General features: G+C 43.5%; 1 protein-coding gene across 2 annotated transcripts in view; it reads right to left on the bottom strand.

Moving 5' to 3' along the window:
• The window catches only part of LOC308374868 (glucocorticoid receptor-like), a 49422-nt gene that overhangs the window by 10974 nt on the left and 18640 nt on the right, over positions 1 to 19808 (bottom strand). For both annotated transcript variants that reach the window (XM_080850828.1, XM_080850827.1), the window contains exons 4-5: positions 3901 to 4067; positions 1976 to 2002 (exon numbers count right to left, since the gene is read on the bottom strand). In XM_080850828.1, the coding sequence (XP_080706954.1) occupies positions 1976 to 2002; positions 3901 to 4067 (194 nt within the window). The remainder of the gene's footprint in view (positions 1 to 1975; positions 2003 to 3900; positions 4068 to 19808) is intronic.

Genomic DNA, 19808 nt, shown 5'->3' with positions numbered 1-19808 from the left:
CATTATAATGCCATACGGTCAGTAAAGAAGTCTGAATACCTTTAAAAATGAATCTGGCAATTGCCACTGAAAAAGCAGGGAATATGTGGAGCCTGTCATGCTTCCAGTCTATTGTCTATTCCTGGAGCGCACACCAGCAATGACATGGTCTATGAATAGGAAAAGCTTAAAGCAACAATATGAACCTAGCAATGAAGTTAACACTACTTGGTTGGATAAAAGCCAATTGCTCTTACTGAGGCCTTTGTGGACACGATACAGAAAGATATGTTTAGAGTAAATTTAACAACAACAAAAAATGAACACAAATACTCTAGCTTGAAGGACTTTAAAGTGTATTTACTTGAACACCTAAGGATGTGATTTGTTACAGTATACTTTTACACCCTGACCACACATACATACAAAGGCTGGTTGTGAGTTAAGAGTGTATGATTTGGAATGTATATCCATGATCTTTCTCGGATCGCGGTTTCGATTAGGGGCACCCTCTAACGGGCACACACCTACACACAGGGTGAACATTTCCACTTGTTTGGAATAAAAAAACAAAAAACGACAAAGTTAACTTCACATAGGTAATTTTGTCGTATGCATCTCTCACCCTTTAAGCTTGACCAACACACCAATGTAAAAGCAAAACCAGCAACTGCCGTCTCTTTCTGCATGAACAGAGACGTAAATAATTTAGAGAGGCGGCCGTGTCTCACTCAAGACAGCCGCTGCTGCAACACAGAGGCAATACCAACTACATTATTGTGCCGGTGGCATCAAAAGCCCCACAGAACAGTGGTGGCAAGTAGCAGGCTGAAAGAAAATGAAAGGGGGAAGAGAACATAGAAGAGCCCTTATCTCACGGCCCAATTGCAGGAGCCTGTTTCATTTCCCCCTCTTTACGCCTTTGAGTGAAATGTCACTGACACAGCCTTCAACCCTTCTTTCCTATCTGGCTAAAGCAGTTATTAGTGCTAATAACCCTGATACAAAGTCGTTTACAGGTGCCGTTATCAATGCTGTTTTAGCCACATAAACAACAATGCTGAGCTGTTCTTCGCTCAGCTTAGCCCGGCCACCAAGCACCGCCTGAATTTGCATTTCCATTACATCAGAGATGCAGATGGCCCGTTTACAATGTACTACCGCTGCTATAGTTTCCAGATTAAACTTTTTAACTGGATCTGCTTCATATGTGTCTTGACGTACAAAAATACAGACACACTATGGCAAGCGCTGAATGCGGACTGATAAAGTGTCTTCAGCGGCTTTTGGCACGTTTGGAGGCTGTTTTTGCACTGAGCCGTGCAATTTGTTTACACGGTTTGGCCCTGCTCACGAGTGGGTCCAAAATGAGCATGGCGCCTTCAACTTGTAATGGAAATGCTAAATAGCTCAGCTCAGTGCAAAAAATGGCATTAGGAAAAATAAAATAGTTCTCCATACCATTAACTGCAATCTCTGGCAGTACACTAACTAACACCCTGGGTGCAGTGAGCAGTGCTGAGACTAATGTTGCAGAGCATGCACTAAGGGCTAATATGTTTAGATGATACTAGCATCAGTGAACCCCAGGACCCCAGCCCTGCGTAGAGAATAACCAGGGACCCTCTCAGACATAATAGTCTAAATTAACAGCATTTGCGGAGGTCCAATAAACAAGTAGAAGGAGCTTAGGGGAGGGGGGAGGGGTGGGGGGCATTACGACAAATGTGATGTTAACCTTTACACAGCGGTTAGAGTTTTAACATAGATTAGATCATTGTGAGAAATTGTAAACAAATTGCTGACTAACAAATGAATGTTGATGAAGGGATGCCTCTGTTAGCAAATCTATACAATCACCATATCATAAATGCATGCATTGACAGAGCTCAGGTGTTGGCTTGAGTCTGAGTGAGTGCGAAAGAGGTGGGAGAGGACAGACTGATTGAGGGGATAATTAAAGCAGCGGTGTTATTGAAGGTAACTGTTTATTTACCATCCGTGTTTTGCCGCGCTCTCCATCCTTCACCAAACCCAGAACAAACATAGTATGGAAAGAAGAAAGACAAAAATAACAGTTATGAGCAATTTTCCATGGCTGGATTTTCATGGCTCTATATACTAAGATTTAACTAAACAGTGACAGATTTAGCATTCACTAGATGTTTTAAATGACATTCATCCTCTACAACATTCACTAGATATTTACATTTACTATTGCTTTTAGTACTGCAAACCTGGACAAACCTAAATGAGGACTACAAAAAAATCAAGCTTGGTTATTACAGCAAAGCTGTCTGAAGCTCATCATAAAGCTTATTGTAAAGATTATCATAAATTACTAGCTTAGAGGGAGTGTGACATAACATGCTTCAGAAGTCCTGAAAGGATAAACGCATAATCCTGCAAACGAATCCTCAGTATCATCTGATCTTTGATACTTGATTTGTCACCAGGCCTGCGGTTATCTAGCACTTGAGAAAAACCCCAAAACTTCCCCTTAAAACGAACTGTGCTAAAGGTGTCGTCATGCACGTGTCTAACAGCATGGCACTGACACAGTAGAACCTGTCTGACAGGTGGTGCCGCAGTAAAAACCTCAGTCTCACGCTGGGGGAGGCAAAGCAGCCCCCCCCCCCCCCCCCCCCCTGCACCCCACTCAGTGGTATAAATATAGTTCAGAAAAGGAGCCTGGGGCTCAACAGTGCAAGACACAACTGTCTGCTGACCACTCGCTCACCCTCTGTCCTTTCCCAGAGAGGGATCTCTTAGTTCAGAGCCACTTCCTGCAAGGAGAACCAGCCTCTGGACAAAACTAATGATTTTACTCTCTTTTCATTTCTCTCTCTCTCTCTCTCTCTCTCTCTCTCTCTCTCTACCTCTCTTTCTCTCTCTCTCTCTGGGAGCTGTGGGTTTGTTATCTGCAGAGACTATCACTGAAAGTGAGTGATGGACCTCTGTGAAAATGAGGAGCTCATAACTTCTGTCTTATTTCACATTCCACCTCAGTGTTCACCCTTCCTTGACCTTTACTTTCACTTCCCAAAACAGGCACAAACATTTTAACGCTCCACCGTCAAATGATTTCAAGGAGTACTCTAGTGGCCTTCCACTTAAAACCGGGGCCAGCCTGAGGCTTTTCCTCAGGCATAAGTACTGTTGAATTGTCTCGGTCTTATGTTTCCATTGCGCATCGCAATATCTGGGACATTGGCAAATAGAGAACATCAACTGTAGAAGCTTGTTAACAGTGCTTAGCAACAATTAAAACACATGTAAAAGAAATTCGTATAACATTTAAGCTAATCATGAAATAGTTGGAGACGTTCTTTTGCAAAGTTTTGATTTATCCCTGAAATGGGCGCAATCCTGTTAATAAATCAGGCCCTAAGTATATAAGCAACTCTATAGCAGCTCTGTTCTTTTGTAGTAGCCACTTCAGAAAGGGTGACTAAATAGGAAGGACTTTGGTGGTCATAATAGTTCAGTCCAATACATACAGAAGAGCCTTAGACAGCACATCCCCTTCACTGAACATGAACATGAATTGTGTCTACAGGTGCAACATCTTGTACAGGTATAATATCCACGGGCCATAAAATATGTGCATGTACAATAAGGAAATGAACCGATTGACATCAGCATACTGTTATTTCAATGAAAAACAAGTTTGGCTGGATTCTCGCACTGGTACTCAAAACAAACTACAAACACAAAAGCAGCAACGCTTGTGTTGACAAACCCATCGCTCTCAAAATTTAAAACTTAGACTCAAACACAGATGGGCACTGAAACACATTGAATACGTTCCTCTATTGTAACATCAGTCAATACAATTATTAATGAACTATCGGTCTTCTTTCATCTTCTGAACCCTCTAACCCTGGGCTCTCTGTGAGGTTTTTTTTTTTTTTTTTTTACCTTCCACAGCTCTCTTGAAGAACACCTTGCAGCTGCCGCAGGTGAGCACGCCGTAGTGGCAGCCGGAGGCCTCGTCGGAGCACACCAGGCAGATCTTATGAGCCGCTCCACCTGATTTAGCCGCTGCTGACCCGCCGGATCCGTTGGCTTCAGCTCTACTGCCAGGGCTGCAACACAAGAGTAAGATGGGGGAAAAGAGATGAGAAGAGATATTGCAGTGCCATCAAGGAAGAAGAATTCTTTGCTACTGTAGCTCCATTTTCAAGTTCATACGCAGAATGCCTACAGAAAGACCAGAGATATACACCCAATCCCAAAGCAGGACTTGAAATTCAATACAGTAAATCACCTGCCTGAGGAAAACACTTTTGAATTTGCTGTTATTGGTTCACATCATTAACAGAAACGCAAGTTGTTCACATCTTCTTCTTTGTTCACTCCCATTCTATCCTTTTTAAAATCTTGTGCAGTACCAGGCCAAAAATCCCCACCATACATTATGTACCGTCTCACAAAGTACAACGTAAATATTTATGTACACTACGTCAGTATGTTGGGAGGAAGCCATTTTGAGCACACAGCCTACATGCACAGGGCCATAGGAGCTGTGCCCTTTGACCTACCCCTCATACACAGCCTGCACTGTCCCTATACTCTGCATTGTCCCGGTCCTGCCATTACACAAAGTCTGGATTAAGGGCTTTGCTTAGTTGCCCTTGATAATGGCGTTAAGCACCGCGGCGAGCCGGCTCTGGGCTCAAGCGGCCATCCGTTCTGTGCAGCTCTGATGTAGGCTCCGCTCAGCTGTTGAGCTCTGAGTGTTCTCTGCTGGCCCGGATCAGTTGATGTGGGCCAGCAGAGAACACTCTGATGTAGGCTCTGCAGCTCTGATGTAGGCTCCGCTCAGCTGTTGAGCTCTGAGTGTTCTCTGCTGGCCCACATCAACTGATCCGGGCCAAGTTTTTTTTCTTTTAAACTGCCCTGCGAACGGGAACGACTCCAAAGAGGAGTGTGGCAGAATTTCATACCTCAAGCTAACGCAAGATTTTTTTATTTTACGTACAACTGCCATGTCACTAAATTAACTAATGTACAAATAAAACCACAAATAATGGTAGGGTACTTTACACTTATACAAACTGTGTCATACTGAAAAGGCATTCATATAACAGAGCCATGCATTATCTGCATGGAGTTAGCGAGCGATGTGTGGATTGTGGCTTGGCATGGCAGGAATTTAAACATTAGAAAGAGGAGATGCTCCTCCCAGTAATGTTTTCTTAGAAAACACAATGTCGATAGAATAAGAGCATTCACAATGAGTGTGTCAGCTTTGCTATCTTCACACAGTGTTCCTCCCTCTCCAGAACCTTCAGAGTTCATCACCTTTGATTCATGGCTTCACTAACAATACTGATTAAAGAATGTGCATTGCATTACACAGAGCAAACTGAAGCTCATGAAATCTCTGAATAATGCAACACGTACTTCTAACAGTCTGTACTGCACTGTGATGCACTGATGCTGCTTGAAGCCAAAATCTATGATTTTTCTTTTCAAAACAATAGCATCATTAAGGCACCCCCCTTTTGTATCCTACCTCTTTCAATAACTGGCAAATGCTCACCAAGAAGTTAACTTTGCACAAACTAAGAATAGTTCTAGCTTGCATCAGTAAGCTAGGTTAGCCTAAATGTTTTATGAGTTTATTGGGCCACATAGCGCCTAATACTGGCACAAGTCCCATTCTGCCAGTCTTCCCCGTCATAGGCACACTTTGTCTAGTGCACTGATCACTGGTAAAGAGGGAGAATGACAATAAGTATACAATACAGTGATAACAGCAATTAATAGACTCAGAGCCATGAACAGAAAAGAGAGCGAGAAAGAAAGATAAAAAGACTGATGAATACAGCAAGGAGTGAGCATACATATATGTGTGTGCGCATGTGTGTGTGTGTGTGTGTGAGAGAAAGTGTTCTTTAAGTCAAGCTGGTCGTTGGCAAGGAGCCAAAACATTCTCACAGTGACTGTTATCACATGATGGCAGCTATCCTGCCGGCACGGCACATGACTGTAAATGCAAATCCACATTTTCACTGGATCTAGCAAGTAGCAATCATGCTGTTGCACTCCCTGAAGTCGTGCCAACATGACTAAACCTTCTCCAGAGAGGTGGAAATGCTGAGTGCAGAGTTACCAACTGTGAGGGGGGGGGGGGGGGGACTTGTGAAAGTTAGAGGAGATAACAATGGTCAATCGCTCCGTAGCTAATCAATAACCAAGTGCACAAGTGACACAAGGATCTGAGGTTCTCAGATCTCCCTGATCTATAAAGTTTATTGATGCAGACTTGTAAAGAAGGGGAAAGCCATTTTCAGCACTTTCTACTACGCCAAGGCACTTATGTCAAGGAATGAAAGGAAGAAAAAAACACTGTTGGCGGTGTGTGTGAGTAACAGCCCGACTGCTGGTAATTGCCTCTTTGGAGGCTGAGAGGTCATTTTTCTGCTGCGCGAGAAATCAAACAACCTTCTCAACGGGATCTCCATTTTACCTTATGCTGTGTCACCGCAGTTCTTAACAGTGACCAGCAGGGGGGGGAGTACACCTCCCCTTTCCCCACCCACCCACGTCCTCCTGCGGACGACTCTTGGCCACGTCATGAGCATATTTCTCCATTAGTAACACTCCTACAGCCAGAGAATGCTCTGCATGGCTACGCACATACACACACACACACACACACACACAGCATGGATCACTATAATTCCCTGAAACACACACACACACACACACACACACACACACACACACAGAGAACATGAAAACATATCTGTGCCATACAGCACACAGCAAGCAGGCGCACTCTCTCACACACACACACACACACACTAAGTGGAGCCTGAGAGAGCCTCACAACATGAAATGCAGTGCAGTGACCTCCGTAATGTTCCCGCCCACACTCCTCTTATACTTTCCTCCCAGCTCAGCTGCCCACTGAGCTTCAGCTGAATCAAACGGCACACAGGAAAAACAACAACAACAATAACAACAACAACCATGACCACAATGCAGCTACAGCAGACTGTGACAACATAAAAAAAGCTTACATACGATTTTAATCAATTTCTCTGAATTTCTCTGTTTGGACGCCATGTTCAAGTTGTGGCATTCAAAACAACTGGATGCGCAGTGGGGGAAAAGAAAAAGCAGATGAGATTGTGTAGTGGAGAGAAAGTAACACGGAAAGACAAATTAGTGAGTCCATTTGCCAAGCTACCAAACAGAGATTAGTTTGAAACTGACAGCTTGTCAAAGAACTTCAGTCAAACCTGCATAACTACTTACACATCCCTGCAACAGCAAGGCGATAATAACTGAAACGAATGGGGCATTACTAAGCATTTTCAGTGACCCAGTAAGATTTTGGTTTGGACCTTTGGCTTCCATAAGGGGGCAGAGGCCTCTTCATAGTTCAGAGGGAAGTCAAGACCCAGGGGTTTACTCAAAAAATGTATACTTTCCAAATTCCTCGGCGAAGCGACCCAGTTACATGAGGACAAACGCACACTGCTGCACACAGACTCCAGAGCATTGGGGGACAGTTTAGAAAAGTGCAGAATTCAGCAAGTCAAGAAAGCACAACATGATGGAATTAATAGCTTATTTTTCTGACAACATTTGGGGTGCCTTTGCAGAGAAACATCAAGCACAGGAAACAGTTTGACTAATATGGTCCCTGTAATAAATGACCGAACGCATAGAGGCCTGTATGGACTTCTAATTTTAAAAACTGAAACACAAGTCCCTTTCCTAAACCAACACTGAACCTCTCTTTACCCGCAGCGGTAAGGTTTTTTTTTTCAGTGTTAAAATGTTCCCTTCTTCCAGCTGCCTCTCAGTCAACCTGAAGGCAAATAGCTCAAATGCCCTGAGAACAACACCACACCTGCCACTGCAGGGCGGCTCTGATGGGACTATCTCAACTTCCCCTGGCCTCTTGTGCCCAATAAATCATCCGCACAACTGAACTAAAGGACACAGAAACTTGCTCAACAGCCACAGCTACCCAGAGGGCAAGACAGGGATCAAAGGCAACCTACACTAGTGGCAGTACAAAAGCTACACATCAAATGTATTTTCTGCAAAGAATAAAATCTTGACACAAGCCCTGACACAAGGTAGATCTGCTGTTTAAAGGGAAGACTGCATCTTAATGTGTGCACATCTGTGAAATGTGCTTTGAACAGTAAGCTCAAATGATACACAACTCTCTCCCATTTTTTGTGCCTTTCTAGGAGTATCTTTTTCTACTCTGTTCATCTCTCACACTGTCATACTGTCACTCCCTCGTTCTCACCCTTTCTCTCCGTCTACCCCCCCCCCCCCCCTCCCCCCACGTACAGAGTCCCTATCTCTCGCCAGAGCACTCCCACCCCACCCCACCTCTTCTCCCCTCCCCTCCCCTCTCTCCTGGTAGAACTGAGGGGGTTATATAATATTCACATTACTGTGGAGGCAGTGTACACTCGACGCCCAGTCTCAGCCAATGGCATAGCCCGCCACGCATGGAGTACAAACGAGGCCATGCAGATCATGGGATTATCCATTCAGCTACCCAGAGACAGCTCTCTCTCTTTCTCCCTCCCCTTAGCGATACACACATATGTTCTCCCTCTCGCAGACATACGCATGCATGTGGCATGAAGCTACACTTTAGTGGTTCTTTCCACGTGGCCACAAGGAAAGCTTTGTGCTTATGCTCAGTACATGTGCATGTATATGCATGTGTACTGCATGTGTGCATGAGTGGGTGTGGCAGTGTGAGGCTATATGTAGCCTGGTTTTGTGTGTGTGTGTGTGTGTGTGTGTGTGTGTGTGTGTGTGTCTGTGTGTGTGTGCGTGTGTGTGTGCGTGTTAGTGTGTGTGTGTGTGCGCGCGCATGTGTTTGTGCATAGGGTTAGAAAAAGTCCCAGAGAGAAGCTTTCTCTATCCCTCAGCTCATGTGATATGTGTGGCAAGGCAGACCAGAGTGGCTTATCTAACAAGCAACTACTACCCAAACAAACAGAAACAAGGATCCCTATATTGGTTCTTCTTATGAGATTACCTCTCGTTTGGCTGAAAAGAACACACACAAATGACACATTACTACACTTAACATAGACTACTACTTAATTACCACTGACTAATCCAGAAGAGCAGTGAAGTGTGTTCCTCAAGGGTTTCTGTTTGTGTTTGTTCTCTACAGCTAATAAAGGACGATTAGCCAAATATCCTCTGCTTGTTTCTCATTACAACCAATTTCCATTGAGCCTGCCAGCGGGACGGGGAAACTTCATTCACAAAAACAAAATGAAGAGACCCTCATCGGAGTCTGTTAGGAGATTCATTAGTGCGTTGTCAGGCTTTCAAAGGACCCAGTTCTGTCACTTTCAGCAGGCCTTTTAATCGCAGAGGTGGTAGCTAAACTTTGTGACCAGTCCTCCAGATAGTTGTACTTTGTTTATTTGTTTGTTTATTTTTCATTGAGAAAAAGCATTAAGTAGATAAACTCAGTGTGATTGCTTGGATTTTTTGGGGTAAAGGCCATTAGCCTTAGGCCACCAGCGGCATGGGATATTTGTTTTAATTAAAATCTACTGATTACACTTCAAAATTCCCTTGGCTAACTTCAGTTGATGCATTAATGAACATGACCAGAACACAAACCTCAGTATCAATAAACCATGAGGGATGTAAAATACTGTTTGTTTATGCTGAATAATTAAACAGTTTACTAACAGGATGTCTAAACTCACACAATTGACCTGAGCAAACCATTAACATCAACATTAACACACATTTAGTTACACTTAAGCAAGTGCTGTACCTAATAGTTAATAATTTTCATTGTTCACTATAGCATTTCATTTTAGATTCCCTTTACTATGTTAATGTAAAGTGTTACTAAACCAATCACTCAATTTACTTGACTAACTAGCCCATGATCCCCCAAAACCCCTTTCAGGGCATGACTGCTGTCTGGATGTTACCATCATTATGTTACGGGTATCATTTCAATCCTTCCATCTAAAACATCTAAAAAGTCACCTCTTTTACCCCATTTCAATTATGAGACCACCAGGGTATTCAGGTATTATATCTGCCAGCATGTTCGGCTGCTGGGAGTTTCCAGGTTGATAAAGGCTGGTTCAGCTGTGAGCAAGTGTTACAGGTTATAGGTCGATGCGATATTGATCACACTTCCTCTCTGTATAAAATGGAAAGCCTTTGATTGAACGGCAGCGTTGTTAAAGGACTGTGCTGGATAATGATATAGGACAGCATGAGTGATCTGAAGATTACTGCCATGGCCAATATACGAAACAGACACTGCAGATGTAAGTTTGTTTTACACTTACCAAAGCATAGAGCAACGTGCGAATTACATTTATTTAATCTGAAAAAAGATTCAGCTGAAGGGAAGATATAATCTCTTCCGTGCATATCAAACAGGATGACGAGCTGAAAGTGGTTTTGGCAAATTTCTTATGAAAATGTACTGAATTTAGAGCTAGCGGCGGTGTAAACGCCCGGGCTAAAATGGCTTCTGCCTTCCATTCTGAATGACTTACAGTAGTGATAAAATATTTGTGGTCTTGTCAGTGGTGAGGCAGAGTGAAGCGTCAATTGTCCCCTGCTGTACCTCAACCACATCAGCATCCTGAATTACTTCATGCCAGCAACTTACAGCCGACAGTTGCTGCAAATGGGGCAAGTGTGCATCATATGGTGCCATATTATTGTAAATTCCAGTTTTGCAACATCCCTTTCATTGAGTGGATTTTTATCAGAGGGCTCTATAAAAACATGCAGATATTATTCCATTCAAGTTTAACCTGTTACTTTAGCCCAGATATGGTGTCTAATGGTAATAAGTGTGTTTGAGCTAAATGGGCATTTATACCATGGCATGCTAACAGACTGTGCAAACAGCAGGCATTGCTGCATTCTATTAAGACTTGTATTTTCTGATGATGGAACAGGAAATTGGCTTGGCTATTGTGTTGTATTTTGAGTGATATCTGCCTTTAGCTTTGTGTTATCTTTGGGATGGCTGTGTTAATTAAAAATAGTTCACCTCACAATGTTTGTTTTTAAGGCACTAGCACTGCCTCTTACTCTATTTAGATGTGCCTGACAGGGTTGGGGCACTGTAGGGTTGAATTGAACACTTGTCTCATGTTGCTTTTCACCACCAATCCATCCATCCATCTATCAGTCGCACGGCAAAACATCTAGGCTATGCATTCACCCAGTTTGGCTTGGCGCTATTTTAAAAGCCGGCATAAAGACACCTCTGGCTGGCTGTCACTGTGGCTTTTGGGGAGGGTGGGTGGGGGAGAAACAGGCCAGTGAGAGTCGAGTGTGTTATAACCACACGCTGTTTGCCCATTCATTACCCCAGGCCGCGGATGAAACATTTGGGCGCTGTGGCGCTTGGGAACCTCGATTTGCTCCCGCAGATTAGATTAGGGCCTGACACCTCTTCTGCTCTAAGCCAGACAGATGGGAGCGCAGCGGCCGTTTGGCCCCTGCCTTTCATGCCATTAGCCTTCATTTATGGCCTAATGCTACAGCCACAGCCTACGGAAACTTTATTGTTTATTGTATGTGACTACAGAAGAAGTAAAATAGAGAAAAAACAGGAAGACAGAGAGAGAGGGAGGGAAAGAAAAAAGCACCTTGGGTCAACACTTCCCTTTCCCTCCAAAACCTTTGCTCAATTCCAGTTGTGATAGAAGTTTTTTTTTTTTTTTTTTTGCTGAAGGGCTCTTGGTGTTGCGTTTATTTAAGATGGTAAAAAAAGAGAAGGAGGAAGAAGGAAATGGAAAACAAATAGGTTGTCACTCCCCGCATGGGTAAACTCTAATTCAGCAGCTCTGCATGGAGGCGTCAAGAAAGAGGAGAACCGAGACACACAGACGCATTTTTTGCAAATTTAAATATTTGATCCATCACTTGATAAGGAGTGAGGTGTCTGCCTTCACAAGGTCTACCATGCAACTATCCAGACTTGCTAAATGAAATGGATAATTGTTTTTTCTGTTTCAACTGTACCCTCTTAGAGGAGCTGTGCTTTAAAGACTGTCAACAGGGTAAATATTTACAGATATACACACGCAACATGATCCAGCTCACAAAGCGGTCCAAAAATATACAGAGCTGCTCACAGACAGGCTTGAAGCTGCCTTGCTTTGGCATGACGGATTGTGTGTGCGCGCTCTTGCACAACATGAATGCTATTCATCCATTGAAGTCTCCAATCATATTCATGTTGGCCTTATTAACACATGAGTGTGTGAGGCATTATTAAATGTTTTATCCTATATGGGATAGCAGAGTGTATGCAGCAGTCTGACACCATGTCACTGTATGTGTGTATGTGTGTATTTCAAGGACTGTTGTTGCCGTAAAGACAGGTTAAAAATGTTGGCAGCTCCATTCCTGGGAAACTACCGTGCACTAAAATCCCAAGCAGCAACTGCATGCTTGAATGGGAAAGGCTACAATTTAAAAATTCTTGAGTTATTGCCCACATTTAGAATATAGTACACCCATCCAGACACACAAACAAAGTGGACCAAAGACCTGACTAAATTATGTTGACATACACACAGAAGCTCAGGCAAACCTACAAACTTACACTACCACACACAGAGACAACCACACACACACACACACACACACACACACACACACAACCAACCACACACGTGCCGACAGGGTAAAACTGAGACTTTCCCTGTGTGGCAGCATGCCAGCAAAGCTGAAATAGCCCACGAACACTCCCGGCTTGAGCCAGAGGATACAAATGCTCCTGAGGGATGTAAAGAATCATTCACCTCAAATAAAGCTTTTCATGCGACAGCTGGTTTAATTTGATCACTGCAGCTAAAGTTTGACCTGTTTGCATAACATTTTCATAATGTTCCAAAGGGTCCCTTCGTGAAGGCCAGGTAACTGTATGCTGCCCTGCCGCACTGTGTACAGACAGGTACAGACAGGTTATCACACTAAAATAAAATGAGATGTTTTTTCCGTTAACTATGGTTAATTAACCTCCATTGACAAACTGCTCTAACCTGTTCACATACATGCTTTGAGTTTTGTTTTGTTTTGTTTTTGTTGATAAGCAATGTTCACCATGACAGACAAAAAGAGAGTGAGAGAAAGACAGAGACAGAGAGTCGGCGGTGCCATCTAGTCACCTGCCATGCCCTCAGGAAGTTTCTCTTAATAGCAGGAAGCTGGTGTCCTCAGTTGGCCCCGTCTGACCGGCATGGAGCCTGGAGGCTGTTTTACACACTCACAAGTCTAACCAGCATTGGCACGCGTTCGTCCGCACCACATCTTCCTTGTACCAACCCACACACACACACACACACCAACAGCATACAGGACAGTGGAGTGTGTCGGCCTGCCACTGGCCCTTCAGGTCATGTGACCCACTACAAAGCAATACAACTGGAAGTGCTTTTGATCTTTTGTTTGATTTTTTTTCTCTTTTGGAAACAAATGACACAAATTGCTGTCAACCATCAAGTGTATTTAGAAGATCAACAATGGCATATAGGGTGGTGAGAGTATCCAGAAAAAGCCACAATTGTTTTCCCATTCTGACATGAGGAGAATGAAAGGCTCTGGGATGAAGAGACAGGAATCACAGAGGGGCTGAATGGAGCTCAGATGTGAGATGACCTCTAAGGTCAGATGCTCAAAGGCATCTGAATAAAATAAGTGTGGAAAAGAGACAGACAGAGAGAGAGAGAGAGAGAGAGAGAGAGCGAGAGAGAGACTGCAGGGGCCTGGAGTAGTAAGAGTGCAACATTAAAATCAAGATCGAGAGGAGAGAGGCAGCACGCTGCAACAACTTCATTTATATCCACTGTTACTGCCAAGACCACGATCAATGGGAAAGGGAGCGAAAGAGAGGGAGGAGGAGGAAACAAGAGGAAATAAGAGAGAGAGGAAGCAAGGGAGATAGAGGGACAGAGAGACAAAGAGAGAGAGAAGGGAGAGTGAAGAAATACTAATGTTTTTCCTGTACGTTTCTCTGGGTTTTTAACAATGAATTTTGACACAGTTATACCCCTCAACAAGCTCCTGTGAATCCGCAAGGTCTGGATCACATTACCACTTCATTGTGGCCAACTTATCTCAACTCATGTGCAGCCATGGGAACAATGAGCCATTAAACTGCCTGGCCCTGGCACTTGGCACAGAACCTCTGGGCGGACTAGTTTTACCCGGTGGCCCAAACTCATGACCTGACATGCGTAGTCTGTGCCAGTGCTGAGCCCTTGACCGGCCGTAGCTGGCTGGCTGGCTGGCAGTAAACTTTAACCCCAGTCGATTAAGTCGCGGGCAGTAGACACTCTACTGCACAATAAATACAGTACAAGAGGCAGGAAAGCTGAACCCCGGGTGGGTGAGTTCATTTTGCCCTCGTCAATCATTGACAGAGGCAAATCATGAAGTGCTCTATATGAGATTTCTTATTACACACACACGCAGGCACACACACACAAACACATGTAAACAGACACTGATAAGGTGTTGCCAGGAAATATCTACAGCCCCATACTCAAAGCCACACACAAAAGAGGAGTTAATTCGTAAGAGTGTGTGTGTGTGCGTGTGTGTGTGTGTGTGTGTGTGTGTGTGTGTGTGTGTGTGTGTGTGTGTGTGTGTGTGTGCACACACTTGTTAATAAAAAGTGGACTAATCTTACAATGTCTCCCTGCCCTAATTTCACAACTCGGCACTGTGCATATAGAGGAGATTTTTGGAATCAAGTTACTCAAAGCAGAGATGATATGAGGTAGCAGAGCTAGACAGGGCAGTTAAGGGGTCGAGGGCAGAAAAAGAGAAAGAAAAAAGGAAATAATGAGATAAAGAAAGAGAAGAAAAGAGAAAAACATACATGTTGGACATTCGATTAATGCATACCAAGTCCCAGTAGAGCCGCAAGAGTGCAGACAAAGAAGTTTATGGTATCTAGTGTTCCTATCTAGGCCATATTTGTATTACCAATACACACAAGCAATGGTGGTGTAACCCTGAGCTGTGATATTATTTGCCTGGTCACCAGTGTCAAGAATCACTGTTAACCTCTCTGCTATGTGCGGTGAAGAACATATTTAAAAACCAAATGATCCTCCATCTATTGCCTATGAGTTTCCTTGTAGAGAAAGCTTAAGGATTATCCGTGGTTATGGGTAGCATGGTTCATGTAATGAGGTTAGAAGCACATAAGGCATGTAACAACACTCCCACAGTTCTTTCCATTACAAGTGTCTTCCAGAGTTGTAAGGCTAGCCAGGGGCCTTTTTTCTTCTATTGTAGGTACTTACACAAGCTAGCTATCTCGCTAGGTGATGTATTTCAGTGACAAACTGTCTTTGCCAATTATCTGCTGTAAAAGCAACTCGTACTTAATAGGGCCGTATTCCCCCATCCATGCGAAAGTCCTTTTTTGGTACCTCCAGTTACGTGCATTTAAGCATATTCTCCCCTACACACACCGATCACACTCACAGAGTTTAATTTCCAAATGGAGGTGGGCTCATAAAACAGGTGTGATTTATTTACAATAGATCGACTGGACTGAAACTGGACTGGAATGAAAACACACTACTGATGAAAAGGTGCAACTCATTTCTAAAAGGTGCAACTAATTTCATGTTTCATTGAGAAGCCAATTATTAAAAATCTAAAATCAATAATAATCATTATTAAAAATCACTCATCATAACTTCCAAAGTACTCTCTATTAGCTAAATTGATCAATTAATGGGTAATGCTCTGCCATTAGTTCAGTTCAGTTCAGCAAGGCTCTCCAGACGCCCAAGATGTACCCCCATCACATTTGGCGAACCACCATCTTCACCTGTCAATCTGACACCACTGGAAGACCAAGTGGCAGCCGTTCGGTTTATTTAAAATGTTTATCGTACATTTTATGCAGTAGGAGGACCAACCCATGCAGTTTGAATTGTATAACAAATGACATGCAACTCATAGACCTGACCTTGGGAGGGGAGTGTGCCTGTGGAGGGTTGTGTGGAGCGTTAGTCTGCACGGTAACACCCCGACAACCCAGTAAACAGGATACCTGCTGCCTGATTGAAATGGAAGACCAGAGACTGGCAGAGGTGCAAGAAAAAAAAAATGGAGTGCCAACAGCACTCTGGCCAGTTCATTGGCAGCACATAAGTCAGCACAGATGCCACTCTTCAAGCTCAAGTGATGGTGTGCTGCTGCAGGGGACTGGCGGATGCCAAGTGCTCAACTCAGGTCGTGTACTCCTCCCAAAACAAGGGGGCGTCTTTTGCAAATAAAATAAAAAAATTGTCACAGTGTCTTGTTGTCTTAAAAATAAATATTAGTAATATTGGTTCTCAGTGGAGGGGTGGGAGAACAGGGTCATCCACCACGGCAGAAGACGATATCGTTGGCCTCCTGTGTATCAGAACAATTAGGATTGTATAATTGGCTGAAAATAGCTTTTCAAATAAAGTTGCTGGCATTGCTTACCAATTAGCCAGGTTTTCCCCATCAGCCAGTTCTGCTATCTTTTGCCATAATGAGGAGTTACGCAAGATATAGCAGTCATTGGCTGAGTCTGGGATTTTGGCACAGACACTCAAAATGTGTGCGGCAGGTTCACACAGAACTAGCACGTTGATGCTGTGCTGCAGTTTTAATCAACCGGAGGAGCTGCGATTGCAACAAGGGTGCAATCAATGGCCTCCAAAACCGCCAACTCAAACTACATTATCCTTTGTTCTCCTCCTTTCGGTGTGTGTTACAGGATATGTTATGAACTGGTTTGATGTGGTGCAGCATTGCACCAATGACCTGTGTCAGACACTGTGACACCAATGACGAAGGTACGTGCACCACATCGCCAACCACACTCTGACAGATGCAAGAACAGACAGAGCACTGGTGATTTTGCCAAGGACTGGGAGGGCATGTGAGTGATTACTGTGGCTGGAAAGCGGTTTGTCCAGGAGTATGCATAGGTGGATGATGGCTTCATGGTCAAAACGAAGTCAGCCACAATATATCCAAACAAGGTCAGAATTATCATGGCTGGCTGTGTGCTTAGTGAGCTCTTCTCCATCTTTCTCACTCTCTCAGTAGCACAAGCAAAAGCAGAGCAAGCGTTTTGGTTTAGCATACTAGAAGCTTGGTCCTATTTATACTCATCTTTATTGATATTTCTGTTTAATTCTAACTGAAATAATTATAAACTTAATTATTATTAAAATTAAGACTGGTTCACAACACCATATAATGTAAAATGTTTTGTTTCCCCTGTTAAACATTGCATACAAGGAGTTAACAGAGGAAATGCCCAAGCATGGCAAGCAAATAGCAGACTAGCTGTAGCTTTTTTAGCTTAAGCACATGGGAATATCGTGCCCATAGAAAACAGCTTGGTTTCCCTGTGAGAATAACCAGTATGTTTTTCGATTCTTCACCTGATCACACTCCATCACAAGGCATTGGAGGACGTTGTAAGAAGTCCATATCTTTAAAAATAAAAATGGCAAACTTGGCTTAAAAATGTAAACTAAATATCTTACAATCACCTGGCTACCATGTCTTAAGTGTGCTGAAAGTGACATTATCAGTTGCTGCTAATTTCTGACAGACTAAACCCACTGCTGGTTACTGGCATCTGAAGAGGTTGTCCTTCATGAAGCACATCCTTCCCCAATGCAGGAAGTGATCTGTAGGTTATAGACCTGGATAATCACCGGAACAGGGTGCAATGACTGACGCATTCTCAAATTGGTTTGCATTAGAAAAAGCTGCATCATCCAAGGCGAACATACAACACACACACACAAACATGCGTGCATGCACGTGTACACACACACACACTTAAAAGAACATACACACATCCACAGAACCCTGAATGGCTCTCCATGGCAACCAGCTCGGGGAGAGATCTGCATTAAAATCAATAAACCTTGCCACCGCTGGCCCCAGCGCTCAGCTTGAGCAGGCGCAACGCTGGCTGGAGATCATGGTTCTGGGTTTAAATGAGCCGCTTTTGATGCTGATGTCACGGCGGACATTTCCTGCCTTCCTAAATCAACAGGCTGAGAGAAATGAATCGATAAGAACAATTTACTCCTCGCCCAACTACAAACACACCACCTGATTAAGTTGAAAACCCATTTGCCACACACACACACACACACACACACACACACACACACACACACACACACACACACACACACACACACACACACACACACACACACACACACACACACAGTCTTACTAATGTTCATAACCCCATTGAGCAGTACTGGCTCATGGTTACTATTTGCCAACTAACAGCCTCATCTCTCCATGGCTAAAAAAAGACCCCTTTTTAATTATGTTTTCTTCTGCACAGAAAACATTTTATTTGCAACATTTCCTCTTAAGACAGGACTAATTCCATGTTTTTCAAAGCCCATTCATTTCAGCAAGAGCAAAGAGTAGTGTGTTATTAGTGCAGCCGGGCTCCCTGGTCCATGCTGAAGCAGAGGGCATAGCTGAAGAGCCTCCAGCTGCGAACCAGAACAGAAACAGTCACTGATTTTTAAAATTCCCAACTTGGAAGACAAGTCCAGCTCTGAGGGCCAAATCCTGTGAGAGAATGAAGAGAAGTGGAGGATAAAAAATGCGGGGAAAAAACAACTCCTGTTCCAAATAAAGGCTGGACCGACTTGTGAGGGTGTGTCTTTGTGTGTGTGTATGTGAAACAGAGAGAAGAACAATGTGTGTATGCCCATGTTTGTGTGTGTGATGAGGGGATAAAAGAGGAAAAGGGCTGGTGAAAGAAAAAACAAACATGATGATATGTTTGGAAATGATCTCCATCACATGAAAAAATGCTTCAGGAATCACGATTGATTCTTTTTATAATGGACAAATAACCGAAGCATGCTGCTGTTGACAATCGCACACACATCAGCAGCGCTAATCACACTTTCAACTGACATGCAGCCGAAGCTTTGCTAATCCCATTATTTTAATCACTGTAATCTACACAGTACGTGTTTGATTTATTTTTCAGGGCTTTGCACTTTTGTCTGTGTATATGATTTTCCCTTCGTTGATGTCAGGATGACGTGTTGACATTGGGTGATGTTAGCTTCAGCTGGTCAGGACTCAAATAAGGTTTGGTTTGTGGTTAATGCCACATTTAAACCAAAGTTAAGAGTCTAACCACATCCAGCCTTGTCATTTAAAAATACTATACAACGAAACGTATATGCAAAAAACTGCCATGCGTAACTTGCAAGTGTCTCTGAATTATTACTGTTGCTGGTTATTTTCTGCACAGAGCCATATGTCAATAACTTCTATTAACTACATTTTAGCCTGAATAATACACAACAACCACTGTGATATTCACATTGGTATTGAAGGCTAAAGGTTATTTTGATATATAAGCCACTATTTAAATCCCACTATACTGGGGCTAAAAACACTCCAAACACTCACAATAAGACTCGCTAGCAGGTGTGTGCCACTGACTTAACCATTTCTGCAAGCATGAAAATTTCAAGTAGCTATGAAAACATTCTGGCCTAATTCTGGTATGCTCCTTATCAACATCTGGGATAAGGTCACTTTGGGAAAACAGTAGCCCAAACCTCCATCCCTGTGAACCCTTGGTAAACAGGCCCTGCTGGCTGGTGGGGATGAGGGGAACTTAAGGAAGCACTATTCTGAGACCTTGGGGTGGGGAGGGCTGGGAGGCAGGGAGTGTGGGGTGGGTTTAAGGGGAACGTACACAGGCCTGGCAAGGGGGGGTTTCTCAGGCTCAGAAGAGGCCACTCTCA

The sequence above is a fragment of the Sprattus sprattus genome (assembly GCF_963457725.1).
Source record: "Sprattus sprattus genome assembly, chromosome: 1".
Classification (NCBI taxonomy): domain Eukaryota; kingdom Metazoa; phylum Chordata; class Actinopteri; order Clupeiformes; family Clupeidae; genus Sprattus; species Sprattus sprattus.
This window is presented reverse-complemented; position numbering and strand designations above follow the sequence as displayed.